This window comes from Colius striatus, chromosome 3 (genome assembly GCF_028858725.1).
Source record: "Colius striatus isolate bColStr4 chromosome 3, bColStr4.1.hap1, whole genome shotgun sequence".
In the NCBI taxonomy this organism is placed as follows: domain Eukaryota; kingdom Metazoa; phylum Chordata; class Aves; order Coliiformes; family Coliidae; genus Colius; species Colius striatus.
The window spans coordinates 90,637,563-90,653,067 of record NC_084761.1 but is presented as its reverse complement, the minus strand read 5'-3'; the positions used below and the strand labels follow the sequence as shown (position 1 = coordinate 90,653,067).

At 38.4% G+C, this 15,505-nt stretch overlaps 1 protein-coding gene across 5 annotated transcripts in view; it reads right to left on the bottom strand.

Annotated features, from left to right (window-relative positions):
• Positions 1–15,505, bottom strand: part of ZFYVE28 (zinc finger FYVE-type containing 28) — a 155,161-nt gene that overhangs the window by 28,258 nt on the left and 111,398 nt on the right. For 3 of the 5 annotated variants that reach the window (XM_061993942.1, XM_061993943.1, XM_061993946.1), the window contains one exon: positions 6,028–6,132. The exons of the other annotated variants lie outside the window; for them this stretch is intronic. In XM_061993942.1, the coding sequence (XP_061849926.1) occupies positions 6,028–6,132 (105 nt within the window). The remainder of the gene's footprint in view (positions 1–6,027; positions 6,133–15,505) is intronic. 5 annotated transcript variants of the gene reach the window in all.

Below are 15,505 nucleotides of genomic sequence, written 5' to 3'. Positions count from 1 at the left end.
GCAATGAAGGCAAATCAAATCCTGGGCTGCATCTGCAGGACGTTCCTGGCAGAGATAGAAATGTGATCATTCCAATCTACCAAGCACTATACCTGGAATGCTGTGTCCACTTCTGGTCTCCACAATTCAAGACAAATACACAAACTGAAGAGAGTCCAAAGGCAAGCTGTGAAGAACAGAGGGCTCAGAGGGACCTTATCACAGCATTCCAGTTAGTAAAGAGTGGCTACAAAGAAGATGCAAGCTCTCCTCTTTTCAAGGAGCTAAATGGAGAGGACACGATGCACCAGGAGAGGTTTCATCTTGATATAGGAAAGAACTATTTTCTACTAAGAAAAATCAATCACTGGAACAACCTCCCCACAGATGTGATAAGAGTCCCCATTACTGGAGGTTTTCAAGGTGTGACAGGACAATGAGTTAAAAAAAAGATGTCCTTTCCCATGACAAGTTGGGATCAAATGATCTTTTGAGATCCCTTCCAAGTCAAGCTACTCCTTGAACTGACTGCCAAGGTAGCTTCAAACAGTCTCATGCAAAACATCCTTTATTTCTGAAGCAGGTTAATTAACATCTCATCTCATTTTAATACTAAGGTACCCTACTCTGCCTTGTTTCACGTGTCTTTATACAAACAAGGGGTATACTCTTAAGTAAGCGATATCCTTCAACTATATCCAACAAGTCAATCACCTTGGGCCATGCCGACGTGTATGCAGCTATAGATATTCTAACAGAGATAGTCTGATAAACATCCCACTCCAATTGCTAGCAGATTCTTGCTGGTTTCTCACAGACACACAATGGTGGGGGTTGGAAGGGATCCGCAGAGATCATCCAGTCCAGCCTCACTGCTAAAACAGTGTAACCTGATTGATGGGAACATGTCCGGGTGGGTTTTGAAAACCTCCAGAGAAGAAGCCTCCACACCCTCCCTGGACAGCCTGTGCCAGGGCTCCCTCACCTCAACAGCAAAACTCACTCCTCATGTTCCAGTGGAACTTCCCATGTTCCAGCTTGTACCCATTACCCCTTGTCCTGTCACTGTGCACTACAGAAAAAAAATATTGGCCCCATTCTCCCAACATCTGCACTTTGGATAATTATAATTGTTGATAAGACACCCTCCCAGTCTCCTCTTCTCCAGACTAAACAGCTCCAGTTCCCACAGCCTTTCCTCATGAGAAATATATTCCAATCCCCTGATCATCTTGGTGGCCCTGCGCTGGACTCTCTCCAGAAGTTCCCTATTGCTCTTGAACTGGGAAGCCCAGAACAGGACACAGGACTCCAGATGAGGCCTCACCAGAACAGAAAACAGGAGGAGAAGAACCTCCCTTGACCTGCTGGCTACACTCTTGCTGCTACTCCCTGGGATGCCATTGGCCTTCTTGGCTACGAGGACACATTGCTGGCTCATGATTAGTTTATTATCAACCAGCACTCCCAGATCTCTCTCTGGAGAGCTGCTCTCCAGTAGGTCAATCCCCAGCCTGTACTGGTGCATGGGGTTGTTCCTTCCCAGATGCAGGACTCTGCACTTGCCCTTGTTGAACCTGATGAGGTTCCTCTCTCCCAAATTCTCAATACAATGCAAATAACTTTTTTTATAGAGGGTAAACAACAGGCTAAGACTTCAACACCAATTTTTGTAAATGCCTAAAACTGTAGAAAAAATATACCACAAAACACTGACATTTAAGTTATAATGACATATCTAAAAAAAAGTGACTGCTGACCATGGAAGTCATTTGTGTCATTGATGTCAGTTATTGGCTCCTCACAATCTCAAAATGAAGTAGTTTTAATGTGTACTCTAGGCAGGCAAATGATTTACTGCAGATCCATTCTTCCTCCCTTGCACTTGTCTTACAATTACTTATTTTCAAGCCTCACTGGATGTTTCAGTGTAACTACCTTGTTCTTCTGTTCACTTTTCCTCATTATTCCCAAAACAACACTTTTGTTGCCATTTTCTAGCTCCAGTCTTCAAGAATTGAAGCTGATTCTTGGCTTGAAGTATATAATCTCCTTCTGTTAGCACACGAATAGCCTTCATTTAGATTTCCACGAAATTCATGGCCCTCTCAGGATCTTTCCCAATAATTGAAATGCATGTTAAAAGCTCAAGACAAACTCCTGCAATGTATTTCTAAGAACTACTAACTTTACTGCTTCCAACAGCAAACTAGATACAATTCCAGCAGTGTATTTTGAGGGCTGCCTATATAAAATTAACTAAGTTGTAGTTACATTATTTTTTTTCTACTGAAAACTACATTTATAAAAAGAAACCATCAAAAATGAAAAACTGGATGTTGTATGGAGCAAATATAAACAACAGACTGTCAGTTCCATGCAGCAGTTACAAACATTTCATTTTCACTCAAGTCAGCAGTATTATTCCACAGTCACACTGATGTCACAAAGAAGTTGTGCATACACTTGCGAGTCTGAATAAACCCACAGTTTCTCGGACAAGTGCTGAGTCCTGCATCTGGGAAGGAACAACCCCATGAACCAGTACAGGCTGGGGCTCGAACTGCTGAAGAGCAGCTCTGCAGAGAGAGACCTGGGAGTCCTGATTGATAGTCAACTGAACATGAGCCAGCAATGTGCCCTCGTGGCCAAGAAGGCCAATGGCATCCTGGGATGCATCAAGAAGAGTGTGGCCAGCAGGTTGAGGGAGATTCTGCTCCCTCTTTACTCAGCCCTGGTGAGGCCTCATCTGGAGTCATGTGTCCAGTTCTGGGCTCCTCAGCTCAAGAGGGACAGGGAAGTGCTGGAGAGAGTCCAGCACAGGGCCACCAAGATGATCAGGGGACTGGAACATCTTTCATATGAGGAAAGGCTGCGGGAACTGGGGCTGTTTAGTCTGGAGAAGAGGAGATTGAGGAGAGATCTTATTAACTTTTATAAATATCTAAAGGGTGGGTGTCAGGAGGTTGGGACATCCCTTTTTCTATAGTAACTAGTGACAGGACAAGGGGTAATGGGCTGAAGCTGGAACACAAAAAGTTCCACTTAAACATAAGAAAAAACTATTTCACTGTTGAGGTGAGGGAGCCCTGGCACAGGCTGCCCAGAGGGGTTGTGCAGTCTCCTTCCTTGGAGGTCTTCAAGACCTGCCTGGACATGCTCCTATGCGACCTGATCTAGGTGACCCTGCTTCTGCAGGGATTTTGGACTAGATGATCTCTAAAGGTCCCTTCCAACCCCTACCATTCTAGGATTCTATGAATATATTTATTCTTTGCTGAGAAAGCTGACTACTGACATGAGCACCTGAAATCTAGATAATGGTTAAGAAACATTTAGCAAAAAATCATTTTCCAAACTGGCATGAACATTGAACTGCCTGACCAGCTGACCCTGGAGACTAAGAGGAATAAACCCTCTACACAGATTGGGTACCAATGAAATAACCAATTTTTCCTTAGCAAAACCATTTGAGAAGCCCTCTGTACCTTTTTTAAATTCACGTTTTAGAAATCTCAAGCAAGGTTTTAAAATGTTTTTCAAATTACTGTGTGAGCACAGTCAGTAATCAAAGCAAGCAACCACAGTTCTCATTTAAGACTGAAAATCTTTGGCCCAGATGCATTTCAACAAATTACACGCTTAATGGAGCTTTCTGCTTTTCTCCATTGACTAAATGGGGAACCTTCAGCAACGAAACTAATTTAGGTATATTGGTTTGGTGCCTAAAATTAGGTGGGATGAATATAGCTTAAAAAATTACACAGCAGCGGTTGATGATGGAAAAATTCTGAGGCAGCAAATGATAGGTTGATTTGAAGCAGGCTGCTTTAACAGGTTCCAAATGGTTCCTGCAGTCCTAGCAGCTTTTTCCTCACAATAAAAACCAAAATAGCCAGCAATGTCCCATGGGTTGAACAGATCCAAGAGGTGGGAATTTTCTCCCTGGTTTTCCATTTGGAAAACAATCAAAGTACATATAATATAGAATTTAATATATACAGTACTTCATTGCTTCAAATCCATTCTCTCTGTGTTATTTTATACACTAGTAGTTCTTCCAGCACTGTGTTACTCTGGCTAAGCTGGTTTTGCTACCAAAGCCAAGTTGTCAGAAGGCACTTGGGTATTTCAGAACATGCTACAATCTGACAACACGGCTGTTGGTCTCAGTATTGATTATTTAACAGCACAAGGGAAGTGTTTATGGTTCACAGAAGGTTGAAAGGCCTATGTTTCTTTAGCTAATTATTTTTTAAGATAAAGTTGCAAATATTACATTTAAATTTTTAATTGATCCTAAGTGAAGACAGCAAGAAATTAAGTACATTGAAGTGGCATACCACAGAGGAAAAAAGAAGCAATCAAAACGAATTTAAGTATTATTTTGGATATGCATGTAACACCAGGGAGAACTTTGCTGTTTCAGAAAAGATCATATTGCAGAGATTTCTTTGCAAGGAACATGCTTGTTATAGTAAACAAATGATACTACTCTAGAGAAGTGGTTTAACAGGCAATTAAAACCCTTTAGGTAATAAAAGATAAAAGAATGGAGAATTCTAAGTATCTCAAAAGGGGACATTCATATTGGTATAGTCAAGTAGGCTCTTAGCTTTTTATTGGGCCATAAACTACAAGAGCTGGATCTCTAGTAATATCAGAAAAATAGGCAGCTTAGATTGCTTGCATGACACCCAGGGATGATAAAATGCTCTAGTTCAGTGGACAAGGGCACAAATGGAACTGTACACATATTGCCTTACAAACAGAACTTCATCAAAACAAAATTTGAAGCAAGAAAAAAGACAGATCTAATTTACCTCAGCATCGATACAGTGGCAACCACAATACCAACACCCAAAGGCACTACAGGAAGGCTTTGAAAAGAGGTGGGATATCTAATGAAGGCTTATTCTCACTGCTCCAGTTATTCCTGAAGAATAACCGAGGTTACTCCTGCTGTCCATCCAGGTAGCCCTGTGCCAGAGTCTTTGACGCATACTGTATTTAGAACACAGCAACTGCTGCACGCAGGTAAAAGAGGCTTTGTCTCAAGAACAGTCAAAAGGAAATGTATTTCAAAATGAAAACTAAGACAACAAACTGTTTTACTTGCATCCTTCTGCCTTTAATTTTAAAACCATGAAACTATAAAAATATTTGAGCCTGAAGATGGTCACATCCTAAAAAAACCCCCATATATTATTACATGTACTATTTCCTCTGCCACTATTAGAAACGACATTTTACTCCCTCGTTCTCTCTCCAAGCCTACACAAATCTTGGAATTTCTCAAATTTCAAGTGTTTGGCAGAGATCAACAGATGAAAAAGGAGGACAAGAAGCAGTGAAGATCTACCCCAACTGAAATAGTGGTATTTCAATCTGCCTGTACCAGAGTAAAAGTGTTACCACGAACCAACATGTATGCAATACATCATGTAACCTTAGGCAAACAATGAAATAAAGAGAACTCTTATCTCTGTTTTAGTTCCATATTTTTCTGCCCTGAAGTTGATTCCTCTGTTATTCTCATTAAGTGCTTTGAGCAAAATTAAGTAGTTAAAACTCTCATGCAGTTTCAGAAGACAAGAACATAAACTAGTATTCTTACCAATTTTAGCCAACAACACTGTGGAAGTTAATAATAATTTAACTGGAATGTTCCCTTCAATGTACTAGGCAAAACAAAATGGAAAAAAAACCCATGTTTCCTAGAAAGGCAACACCTAGCTAAGATAAACATTTGGTACTTTTAAAACAAAAACCTGAAGTTTCTCTTACGAAATTCTATATGGCCAAAAAAAAAAAAAAGGGAGAATCATATAATTCATTGCTGTATGTATTAATGTTTTTCTGTAAATAGTTGCCTCTCAATTGCCAATGAACTCGAGAAAATTACTAGGAAAAAGAAAAGTCCCTGCAGTTCCAAAGGAAGAATTCTCAGAAGTGTTGCTGTCACTTGATTGTTAATTCAAGGAAAATCTTTATACGAGCATAACCCAACACCATTCGTCAAATCTGACTGTGAAGTGATGTTATTACCTCAGACTGTATATGCTGGAGAGACTACATGTAGTGACAGAAACACTCTCATAGTCACTGCTGGAGATGGAGCTGAGGGGGGAATCACGTAAGCCATCCTGAGAACTGAAAAAACATATGGAAACAAAATGAACTGCTGAAGTGAACAAAGGTAAAAAACAGAGCACTGTGATAACTCTTGGCTTGTCATGGATTATACAGAAACAGGAGTCAACTGGCAGATATTTATTTTTGCCCTTCAGAAAATGATACAAATCTATTCTGTTTTCTGCCCCAAAAGATAGTCAATTTGGTAAAGTCAGTGGGCACACCTCTCATTTATAAAAATCTCCAACGTGATCCATGCCCGTACAGTTAAAACACTTGGAAAAGAACCAAGGGCCTTCCATTTTCATAGGGTAGAGATGGGACAGCATACTCATGTTTGATGTTGACAACAGAATTAAAACAAAACTGAAAGCTCATAAAGTCGTTGTGTATTTCAGGCCAAGACACCCCAAACAAGAAGCTTCTCGAACTTCCCCAATACAGTGACAAATCTTATCTAAGTTTCCTTACAATGGGAACGAAAAAGTCTGTAAGAAAGCAAAAAGCTGACCTTCAGTGAAGGAGATGAATTATAGTACACCTACTCCTCTGTTTGTTCAGTCCCTGTAACTGCCATATATGCACCTCAAATTTTGTGCTTTAAACCAACAGATGAGCAGGAATGAGCAATCTCATGGCAAACCACTGACACTTCATTAGAAGAAAGCCAGTGACTACTAAGTAAAACAACATGAACTACTGAAATGAATAGTGCACAACTTGTCTCTGGCATCCCTGGGCTAATGAAAAGCCTTTAAATAACATATTGTTTTGGATCTGACATCATATTATCAACACACATTAGGATTAGAAGATTAAAATTAGAACTATCTTAGACAGAAAACTTTTTTCAGTAACAATTTACTGCTCAGCTACTGTACATTTCATAAGCTGAAAAAAAATAACTTACACTAAATAAGAAAACATGTGATCCTGATCAGAGCTATCAAAGCTGTATTGGAGCTAGACAGTACAGAAGAATCATTTGAGCCTACTGAACTCAAAAGTTTAATCAACAGAAACCTTTGGACCTAAGAAATACCTTCAGTTTTAAAAGAGACACAATTATATAGGTCAGGATTGTTTTACTCCTCCACAATTGCTAGCAGATTTTTTTTTAATGCTCTTTTAGTTTGTAAGCATATGCAGGGTACACACTCAAACCAGCTACATAGAAGTCTTTTTTTCTGCCAAATTGACTATTGTGGCTATTTTTGCAGATAGAAGTCTGGAAGAATGCTTAAGGGGAATTCTTCAAAGCAGTGAACGGAAGGTATGTGCTCTAATCCTACTACAAAATAATAGGATTTCTTTGCATACCTCCCACTAAATGCTTGGAAAATGTACCCCTTCATGTTCCTCATTGCTGACTGTCAATTTGAAAATAAATCCCAAGTGTATGATGCTTTAGTTGAAAAATAGAGCTGCCACAACTGGAAAATAATTTTATCAGACTTGAACAAAAATCTATTTAACTTCCATTCTTTTTACGTACTTTCCCCTGCTAATTCTGCTCATTAGGGAGAGATACATGCATTGAAACAAAGGCTTACACTTTCATAGCTTGTCATCTTTACCTATCCAATCTTACAACATGGTCATGTTATCAAAATGTACTTTTACTATCTGTTTTATGGCAGTTAAATGATATTAAAAAACCATTAGCATGTGATTTCACAGCATGATTGAGCAGGAGAAGCTCTCTTGCAAAGATGAAATGGATTGCTCAGAATAAAGTAATCTTTAGACAGCAGAACCAGGAAACAAGTAGCAAACTCAGCACTTTCTTTTATTCTCTTTCACCTCCTTCCTATTTCCATATTTTTCCAGTGTAATAATCCTGCCAGCTGATCTGGGTAATAACACTTTTTTCGCAACATGGCAGGTTTGCTGCTCTTTAGTGCTTTCTGTAAAGCTCTGCCTGATATACTTGAAATCCAGTCAACATGTCTCAGTTGTTAATATAATTGCATTTAAGTTCTTCGGTAGTTTCATGTACTATTAAGTTCTGGTTTTCTAGATATTTTTGTTTGTTTTGAGAACTTGAGGTTTTCAGCTCTTACACGTAATCCAAAGGGCTGACACTTTTCCTAAGAACTCAAAGTTGTCATACTTTTGGGGAGTGTTAAATGCTCAAGGCTAAAGCATAAACCAAACTAACCACCACTCTAAAGACCATCTCTCTAAGAGCTAATGTTAATTATTGTCAACATCATCCCAAGACACAAAATCCTGAGCTAACTTTGTGGAGTGGACAGTCTGAGCCAGAAGACAAAACTATAGATGTGGCACAGAGGGCTGGACCCTGATGGTAAGCAATATTATATTATAAACAATCTCAAGGTTATCTTTATTTCCATCTTCAGATATGTTCTGACACCTGTGTACCAGTCTCACCTCATGCCTCTTCTCCATGCTTCTTTCCCCCCTCACTCACCTCTAACCCATAGCTATTATCAGAACTTCTCATCAGCTCCAGTATCTTCTCTCTTTTCAAGCAGTCTCTTAACACCTTTGCCATTTTAAACTGCTTCAGAAACACCTTTGTTTTCCACTACTCCCTTTTACTTGCTGCACAAACCTGACCACGCTGAGCCATCTGCTAATTTCAGGATTAGATATGCAAGTGGTCAGTCATAATTTGGCAACCTAAACTGCTTGGGCCCACCTGGCACAAACCACACTCACAGAGGTTAGTTTGCTGTGATAATGGACAATTTAGACAATTACAATGTGCAAATGTTTTTCCTCACTATGTACCAATATAGATTGGATTTTTGTACCAGAAAGAATTGTTATTTACGTTTACTTCTGGTTCATATGCAGCCTGTAACTCATTAGATAAGAAAAATCTGTGCTCACTTAGTACCAAGAAATGGGGACCCAGTAACAAACCCTGTTTTTATACCTTCTCAGTGTTATACTAATTAGCCTTTTTTAAAAAAACAAAAACCAAACCCCAACCAACCAAGACTCCTGACATACTCACTGCATCCCCTCTCAGTACACACAGACCCAGCAAACCTATCTGTAGGATATTCTTCTCATTAGTGTCTGCCTGAAGATTCAGTCAGCTTTTGTAAGATGATGCTAGATCCTGAGGTGAATTGACCTGCTTTTCCCAACTCATGATTCCTGTTATCAGCTGATGCTAGCTCAGCATGCACATTCATTAGCATAGTTATAAGAAGAGAAGGTAGGTACATATAGACACACTCTGTAGCTGAGCAGCCAACCCTTTCTTCCCACTCCAGCTCACAGACAACCTGAACTTCATCACACCTCAAGCTCATTTGAAATTAATGCATTGTTGGATTGGGATTCACAGGACTGTTTCAACTGTGCAAGGTGGCAGAAGATTGTTTTACTTGTGAGGTCTTAAACACCTACAGAGCTATTTTAAAAATGACATTCTAGCATGGCATAAAACCACCATCCATAATCACCAGAAAAGAATTGTTCAGCACTTCTGCTGCAAATACAGAATAAAGATATAAGGCAACAGAGTAAAGTGACATGGAGTGATGAGACTGTCTCTTTACTGGCAGACTGAAGGCACGAACCACTTATTTCAAGCTGCTGATCATTTTTTGGAACTACTCAAGTCAAAAAACAAACTGAAAGCCACCTTTATCCTGGTTTGTGTGCTCTTTTCTATTGGAATGTGTTTCCATCCTCTTACATTTAATTAAACTTCTGGCTGTTTCAGGAGATGGTTTCCTGATGAACGTTATTACTTGAGTTACAATTACATTCTCTGTTACAATAGTTACTTGGCACAGATCTCTATCTCACTACATGAGAGCTAACTTGAAAGCCTCCTGTGTCAACTAAAGCCACACAAATAAGTGGCTTTTAAAACTTTCACCTACTGTACTCAATTCAGGAGCCTGTATGTTAAGTGTTAATACAGTTCACTGTTGCTGCATTGGATCTGTGGACATAGTAAAATGGAAGCTGGTATTGAACAGCAACACCTTTTCCTTGCATCGTAAGGCTTGAGAAGAGCAGTCACCTTATCAGATAACACATTAAATCAGCGTTCAGCAGACAAGGTTAAACAATGCTGCTTTTAATTTGAGACTTGGATCGTCAAAAAGAAGGGGAAGGAGGACTGAAAAAAAAGCATTATACTGAATCTGAATTTGGCTAGTTGTACAAAGAAAAGCAACAGCATACAAGAGTGGGAACTGAGGAATTTCAATCAACAGCTAACTAAAGGATTGCTTAAGGGAGGTTCTGCAGTTGAAAGGCTGATATTTTATTCCAAATCAACTATTCCTTTCTTGCTGATGAGAAATGTTCTTACTGTTGAATAGCTAGTTAAAAGACTAATCAGTACAAGACACCAAGCAGACATGTTTTTGTTTATGTGAACATGCATAGCTGCCCAATAATTTTTATGGAAAAGGCAACTTTGCCATATAAAGATACACGCAATTTACTCAAGTTCTACTGTGATGGGAATTTTATAGGGAAAGTGTGAATTTAAGACATTTCATCAAGTTAATTTGCATTGCAATATCAATTAATCTATTTTTACCAAAGCAGCAGAGAATCAAATGCCATAGACTCAAAAGTAAGCCAGAAGGAGAATTTGTGTGGTGTTATTTTTGGGGTTTTTTAAATGTAAATGCTAGCCATCCCAAGAAGACAAATGCTTCATTTCCATGTATTTATAAAGGTGGAATGATCGCTCTTAAAGCTGTTGTACTGAAAATGTGCTCATATCACATGTTGCTAGGGAGTGAACAAAATAAACCAAAAAAAACACCCCAGAAAAAAAGCTGTTAGAAAGCAGCTGTGTAATCCAGGTATTCATCTTCCTACAAAGTCATTCTAATAAGCCAAGGAAATAAAGTTTAAAATGTATTATAATATAGACTATTGTAATACATAACTATATTAAACTATAAACAATGTTAGAGTACGCAACTGCAACACTAAGAGCTGTGACAATTTTCCTCCTTAGGAAGAGGATGCCTCATTCCTCCTCCTTACACTGCAAAAGCACAAGGCAAAATATTCCATTTTTTAAGCCCCCACAAAGAAATGTGAACAGCATCAGTGTTAAACAGTCAATGGACACAGCTAGAGCTTGCACTAAGTGTGAAGGTAAGTTCTCCTCACTACCCATTTCAGCTCCTTTTCACCTGCTGATTCTCAGGTGCACTGCAAAAGGCTTCATCAAGAGCACACTCACCAAATGTATCAAGGAAAACAGCAAAACAAAAGTATAGTTTAAGCTAGACAAAACAGACCTGCAGCACAAAGGAGAGGAACAATGCTTCAGAATCCTTTATTATATCAGACCTGTAGCTAAACAAACAGGCAACAGAACCAGGTATCTAAGACCAAAACATGAAAACACTTGCATTGTGCAACAATACACTTAAAATGAAACAAGTTGCCAAACTTCATAAAACATATGGAAGAATTAGCAGTTTTACAAGGACTCTTCAACTCTGGAAGGAACAGAACACCAAGTATTTCCAAACCACTAAAATAAAAGCGAGATTCGCACTTTGTAGTTTCCTTTCCCCTTGGAAAAAAGTAGGAAGAACAATGTGACAGAATAAGTATTTAAAAAACCTGTATACTTGCTTCCAGTTGAAGGATTAAAAGCTTGGTTTTGGTGTTATGTCCTTTTCTTGCCTGAAAACACCAAATGGTGCTTTCTCCTAGTTTTACCACCTTCTGTACTATTCTTATGTTGCTTACTCCCCTTGAACAGTTTGTTTTGCTACAAGACAGCCTTTGCTTATCACACTGTCCCTTCAGCTGATCAGATACTATAATGCTAGTGCTTTTCTCATATTTGCATCACATTAATGCTGCTGCCCAAGACTTGTTGCACTTGGTGGTTTATGTCTTTAAGATGGAAGCACATACGGAGAAAAACATAACGTCAGTTATGACTTAAGAACCAAAGTGGTAAAGACATCTCAATACCCAAATATTAAGCAGAAGAGAAGTAAGTCTGTATTTCCAGGCCAGACAGAGAGGCCTGAAATACCAGATATTTCAGATTTAAGAATTACAGTAACCCTGACTGCATCATTGAAACGATACCTACAGTATCACTTCCCATAATGTAAGAACTGATTTACTGAAAGAAGCAGTTTATGCCATAATGTAGACATTTGACAGCTGCTTGATTCAGACAAGGAAAAGAATTTTCTTCTCTTAGTTGGTGACTTACTGTACCTAGAAAGTAAATACATTTATCAATTTGATGAATGAGCACATCCTGCAGCTATTCCATGTATATTAGATTGCTTATTGTTCTAGCTAACGGGCCCATCATTCTGCAAATAATCTCCTGTCTCCAACAGTTCCCCTATGGTTAAGTTGCCATTCTCAAGCATGTAATAGGGAGCAGTTGCAGAAGCATAATGTGATCTTCCAACTTAAAAACACCATTGAAATGCAGTGATTAGTCACCATCCAGGCAGCATGAGTAAGAAAAGGTCCACAAAGTTGTTTTGTAACTTAATTCTCTTTTACCGATAACATGACTAGTGATTCAGAGGCAAGAACCAAATCTATATATAGATATGCATGAGAATACTAAGGATCTACATGGAAGTCCTTTTTTTTAATCTAGTCCTCAGTAGACCCCCAGCATTGCCTTCTCACTGAATATACTAAAGGAGTTGAAATTAGAACTTCCCAAAGAAAGAAGCAACAATCTAGTAACAAAATATCTCCATCCCTACCTCTGCATAGATGGAATATTTGCCTATTAATAACGGATGTACTGTAGTCTTAATAACAAATGAGAATTAGATGTAGTCAGAGTAACTGTGTAAGAAGCTACAGCAAAAACAGCCAAGACCTACCAATCTGTTAACAAAGTATTTTAAAATATTCACACAGAACTCCAGAACGAGTCAGACAGTAATTAACCTCTCATTTAAAACTTCCTTGATGCCTTGGGTTTAAAGGTGGCAACCTCTGAATATCACTCCAAGGAGACACAATGAATTGTAGTTCCACAATGCTGATGTTTGTATCAAGCAACTGAACAGAATATATCAGAAGCTAAATAACAAGGCAATAACGAGAAGGTCTGCCTGGGAAGAAGTAACACATCTTCTGCAGAGGAAACATCTTGGGTACTCTCTGAAGGAGTCAAGAAGCTTGTGAAGAACAGCGATTTGTGTATCGGCCTCTGGATTTCTACATAGGTTCTGTCAAATTATCTCACTAACGGCTTTTAAGAAAATTAAGGAGCTATATATAGCACAAGAGGAAGGGGTCCAAAATGGACATATAATTCTTAACCATATATAGGGAGGAGATATTAAATGAACACTTCTCAGAAGAGCAGGATGTTCTGGTTCCTTAGGAACCTAAGGGTTTTGTTTTCACATACAATACGCAAAAATGAGTACCATGAGGTCTGGAACATTCCTACTGGTGCACAATTATTCATGTTAATAATAAAAAGAGCAGACTGAAGAGCTGTACTAGGTCTTACAGTAACAGGTAATAAAAAAGCAAGAGAAGATTCAGCTGGTAAATGCAGGGAGAGGAATTTTAGCATCAGATGTAGAATGACAGCCTCTGAGCTCACAAGAAGGATCTTCTGGCTTTGGCAGACAAAAACATATCAGTTCACCACTTAAAAAAAAAAATCTGAAGTCAAATATTGGGAGTAACTGGTAAAACAACACAGAGTAATTATGACACTGTGCAAATCCATGGTTTGCTCGTATCTTAAATGTAGTTCCGATCTACTTACAGTTAAAGGAAAAGAGTATAATTTAAACAGGTTTAGAACAAGACCAAAGGAACAATCAAATCTATAGCCAACTTTTTATTAAGTAGGCCTTCACTTCTCCAATCTGAAAAAGTAACTTGATAGGCAAAGTGTGACTGAAGTCTACAAAATCACAACTGGTATAGAAAGGCCAGCCAGGAACTAGAAACGGTTCAACAAAGCTGTTAGGAGACAGGTCCAGAGCAAACAAAGGGACACAGAGAAACATGGACCTACAGAACTCTCTGTAAAAGGACAATTCTGTTACAAAGTTTTTACACAATATTAACAGAGGCTGGACAAGTACATGTAGAAGAGGTTATCACATCCATGAACCACAAGATGCTGAAAAAGAAGCTTATCTGTATAATCCCATTGCATTTTGCAGACTTGTTATCATAAATTTAACTTAATAGCTTACCTAAGGCAAAAACCAGTAAACAAATTATCTGAGTTCTGAAAATGATGTATGATTTATCAGGACACTAATTAAACACACAGTAATGACTTTAAAGCAGTATTCTACTTGAAGTGTTGCACAGGCATGAAATGTCAAAGAGATTTGTTCAGTCTTAAATGAAATCTATTCATCAACTCCATTGTTAAGCCCTTGAATACAATCATACTTGCAAGCTTAAGTTTGCAAATACTCAGAATAATAAGGAAGATAAAATTAACTTTTCAAAAGTTGAGTTGTGCGCACGCTGTGTTTTAGTAGTACGAGGAATTAACTCCAGTGTAAAGAGCTCTTGATTCTATTCAACCAGCATGTTATTAAATAAATATTTATTTCTGTAGCCTTTATGCTGTGGTAATGCTTCATGATTCAAGCTACCTCTACTCTGTTATCCTGAACACCACACACGAAACAAAAAGAGATCCTGTATCACACACATCATGTCTGCACTACTGACAGTCAGGCACAAAGAAAGCAAGCTGTCACAGAGATACAGAAAGCAACACTAACTTCTACTGAATTTCTTCCCTCTCCCTTATGATACTAATATTCAGTGAAACTGAGGAGATAGCTCACTAAAAAACAGTTGATCATCTAAAGAGTAAAACAAAATAAAGTTTACTTTTTTTCCTGCTGATGTGTGTAGGATCCCTAGTGTCAAACCAAAGTTCAGCATTTTCTTTAATACACCTCCTATTATAGTCTTGTTGCAGATACACAATTATTTTAGTTAACTTATCATCACAAGAAGTAGTCAAGCACTTGTTAATCACCTAGTAATAGCTGAATCAATTAGCCAAGCACTTGCAAATAACTCAAATACCTATTGATTAATTAAATATTCATTTGAATCACATAAGGATCAAACTGCAAGAGTTACATACCACACCTGATAGGGACCTGTTACCTTAGCCAGGAGACCCTGGTAAATGTATTTGTTAGGTTACCTTAGCTGTTACCTTAGCTGTTACTAAAACAAAGGGACTGATATATTTTTTTGACCAATCACTGTGATTTTGGAAAGTTTTACCAATCAAGGTAAAGAGCAAAATTAAGAGATGGACAATTTATGCATGCTTTTGTTGACAAATGTGATTCTTTTGTTTGAGGTGTATAAAAACCCTGAAAGTGGTAACTAACAAGGAAGCAGTATGGAGGAGCTCCCTCGT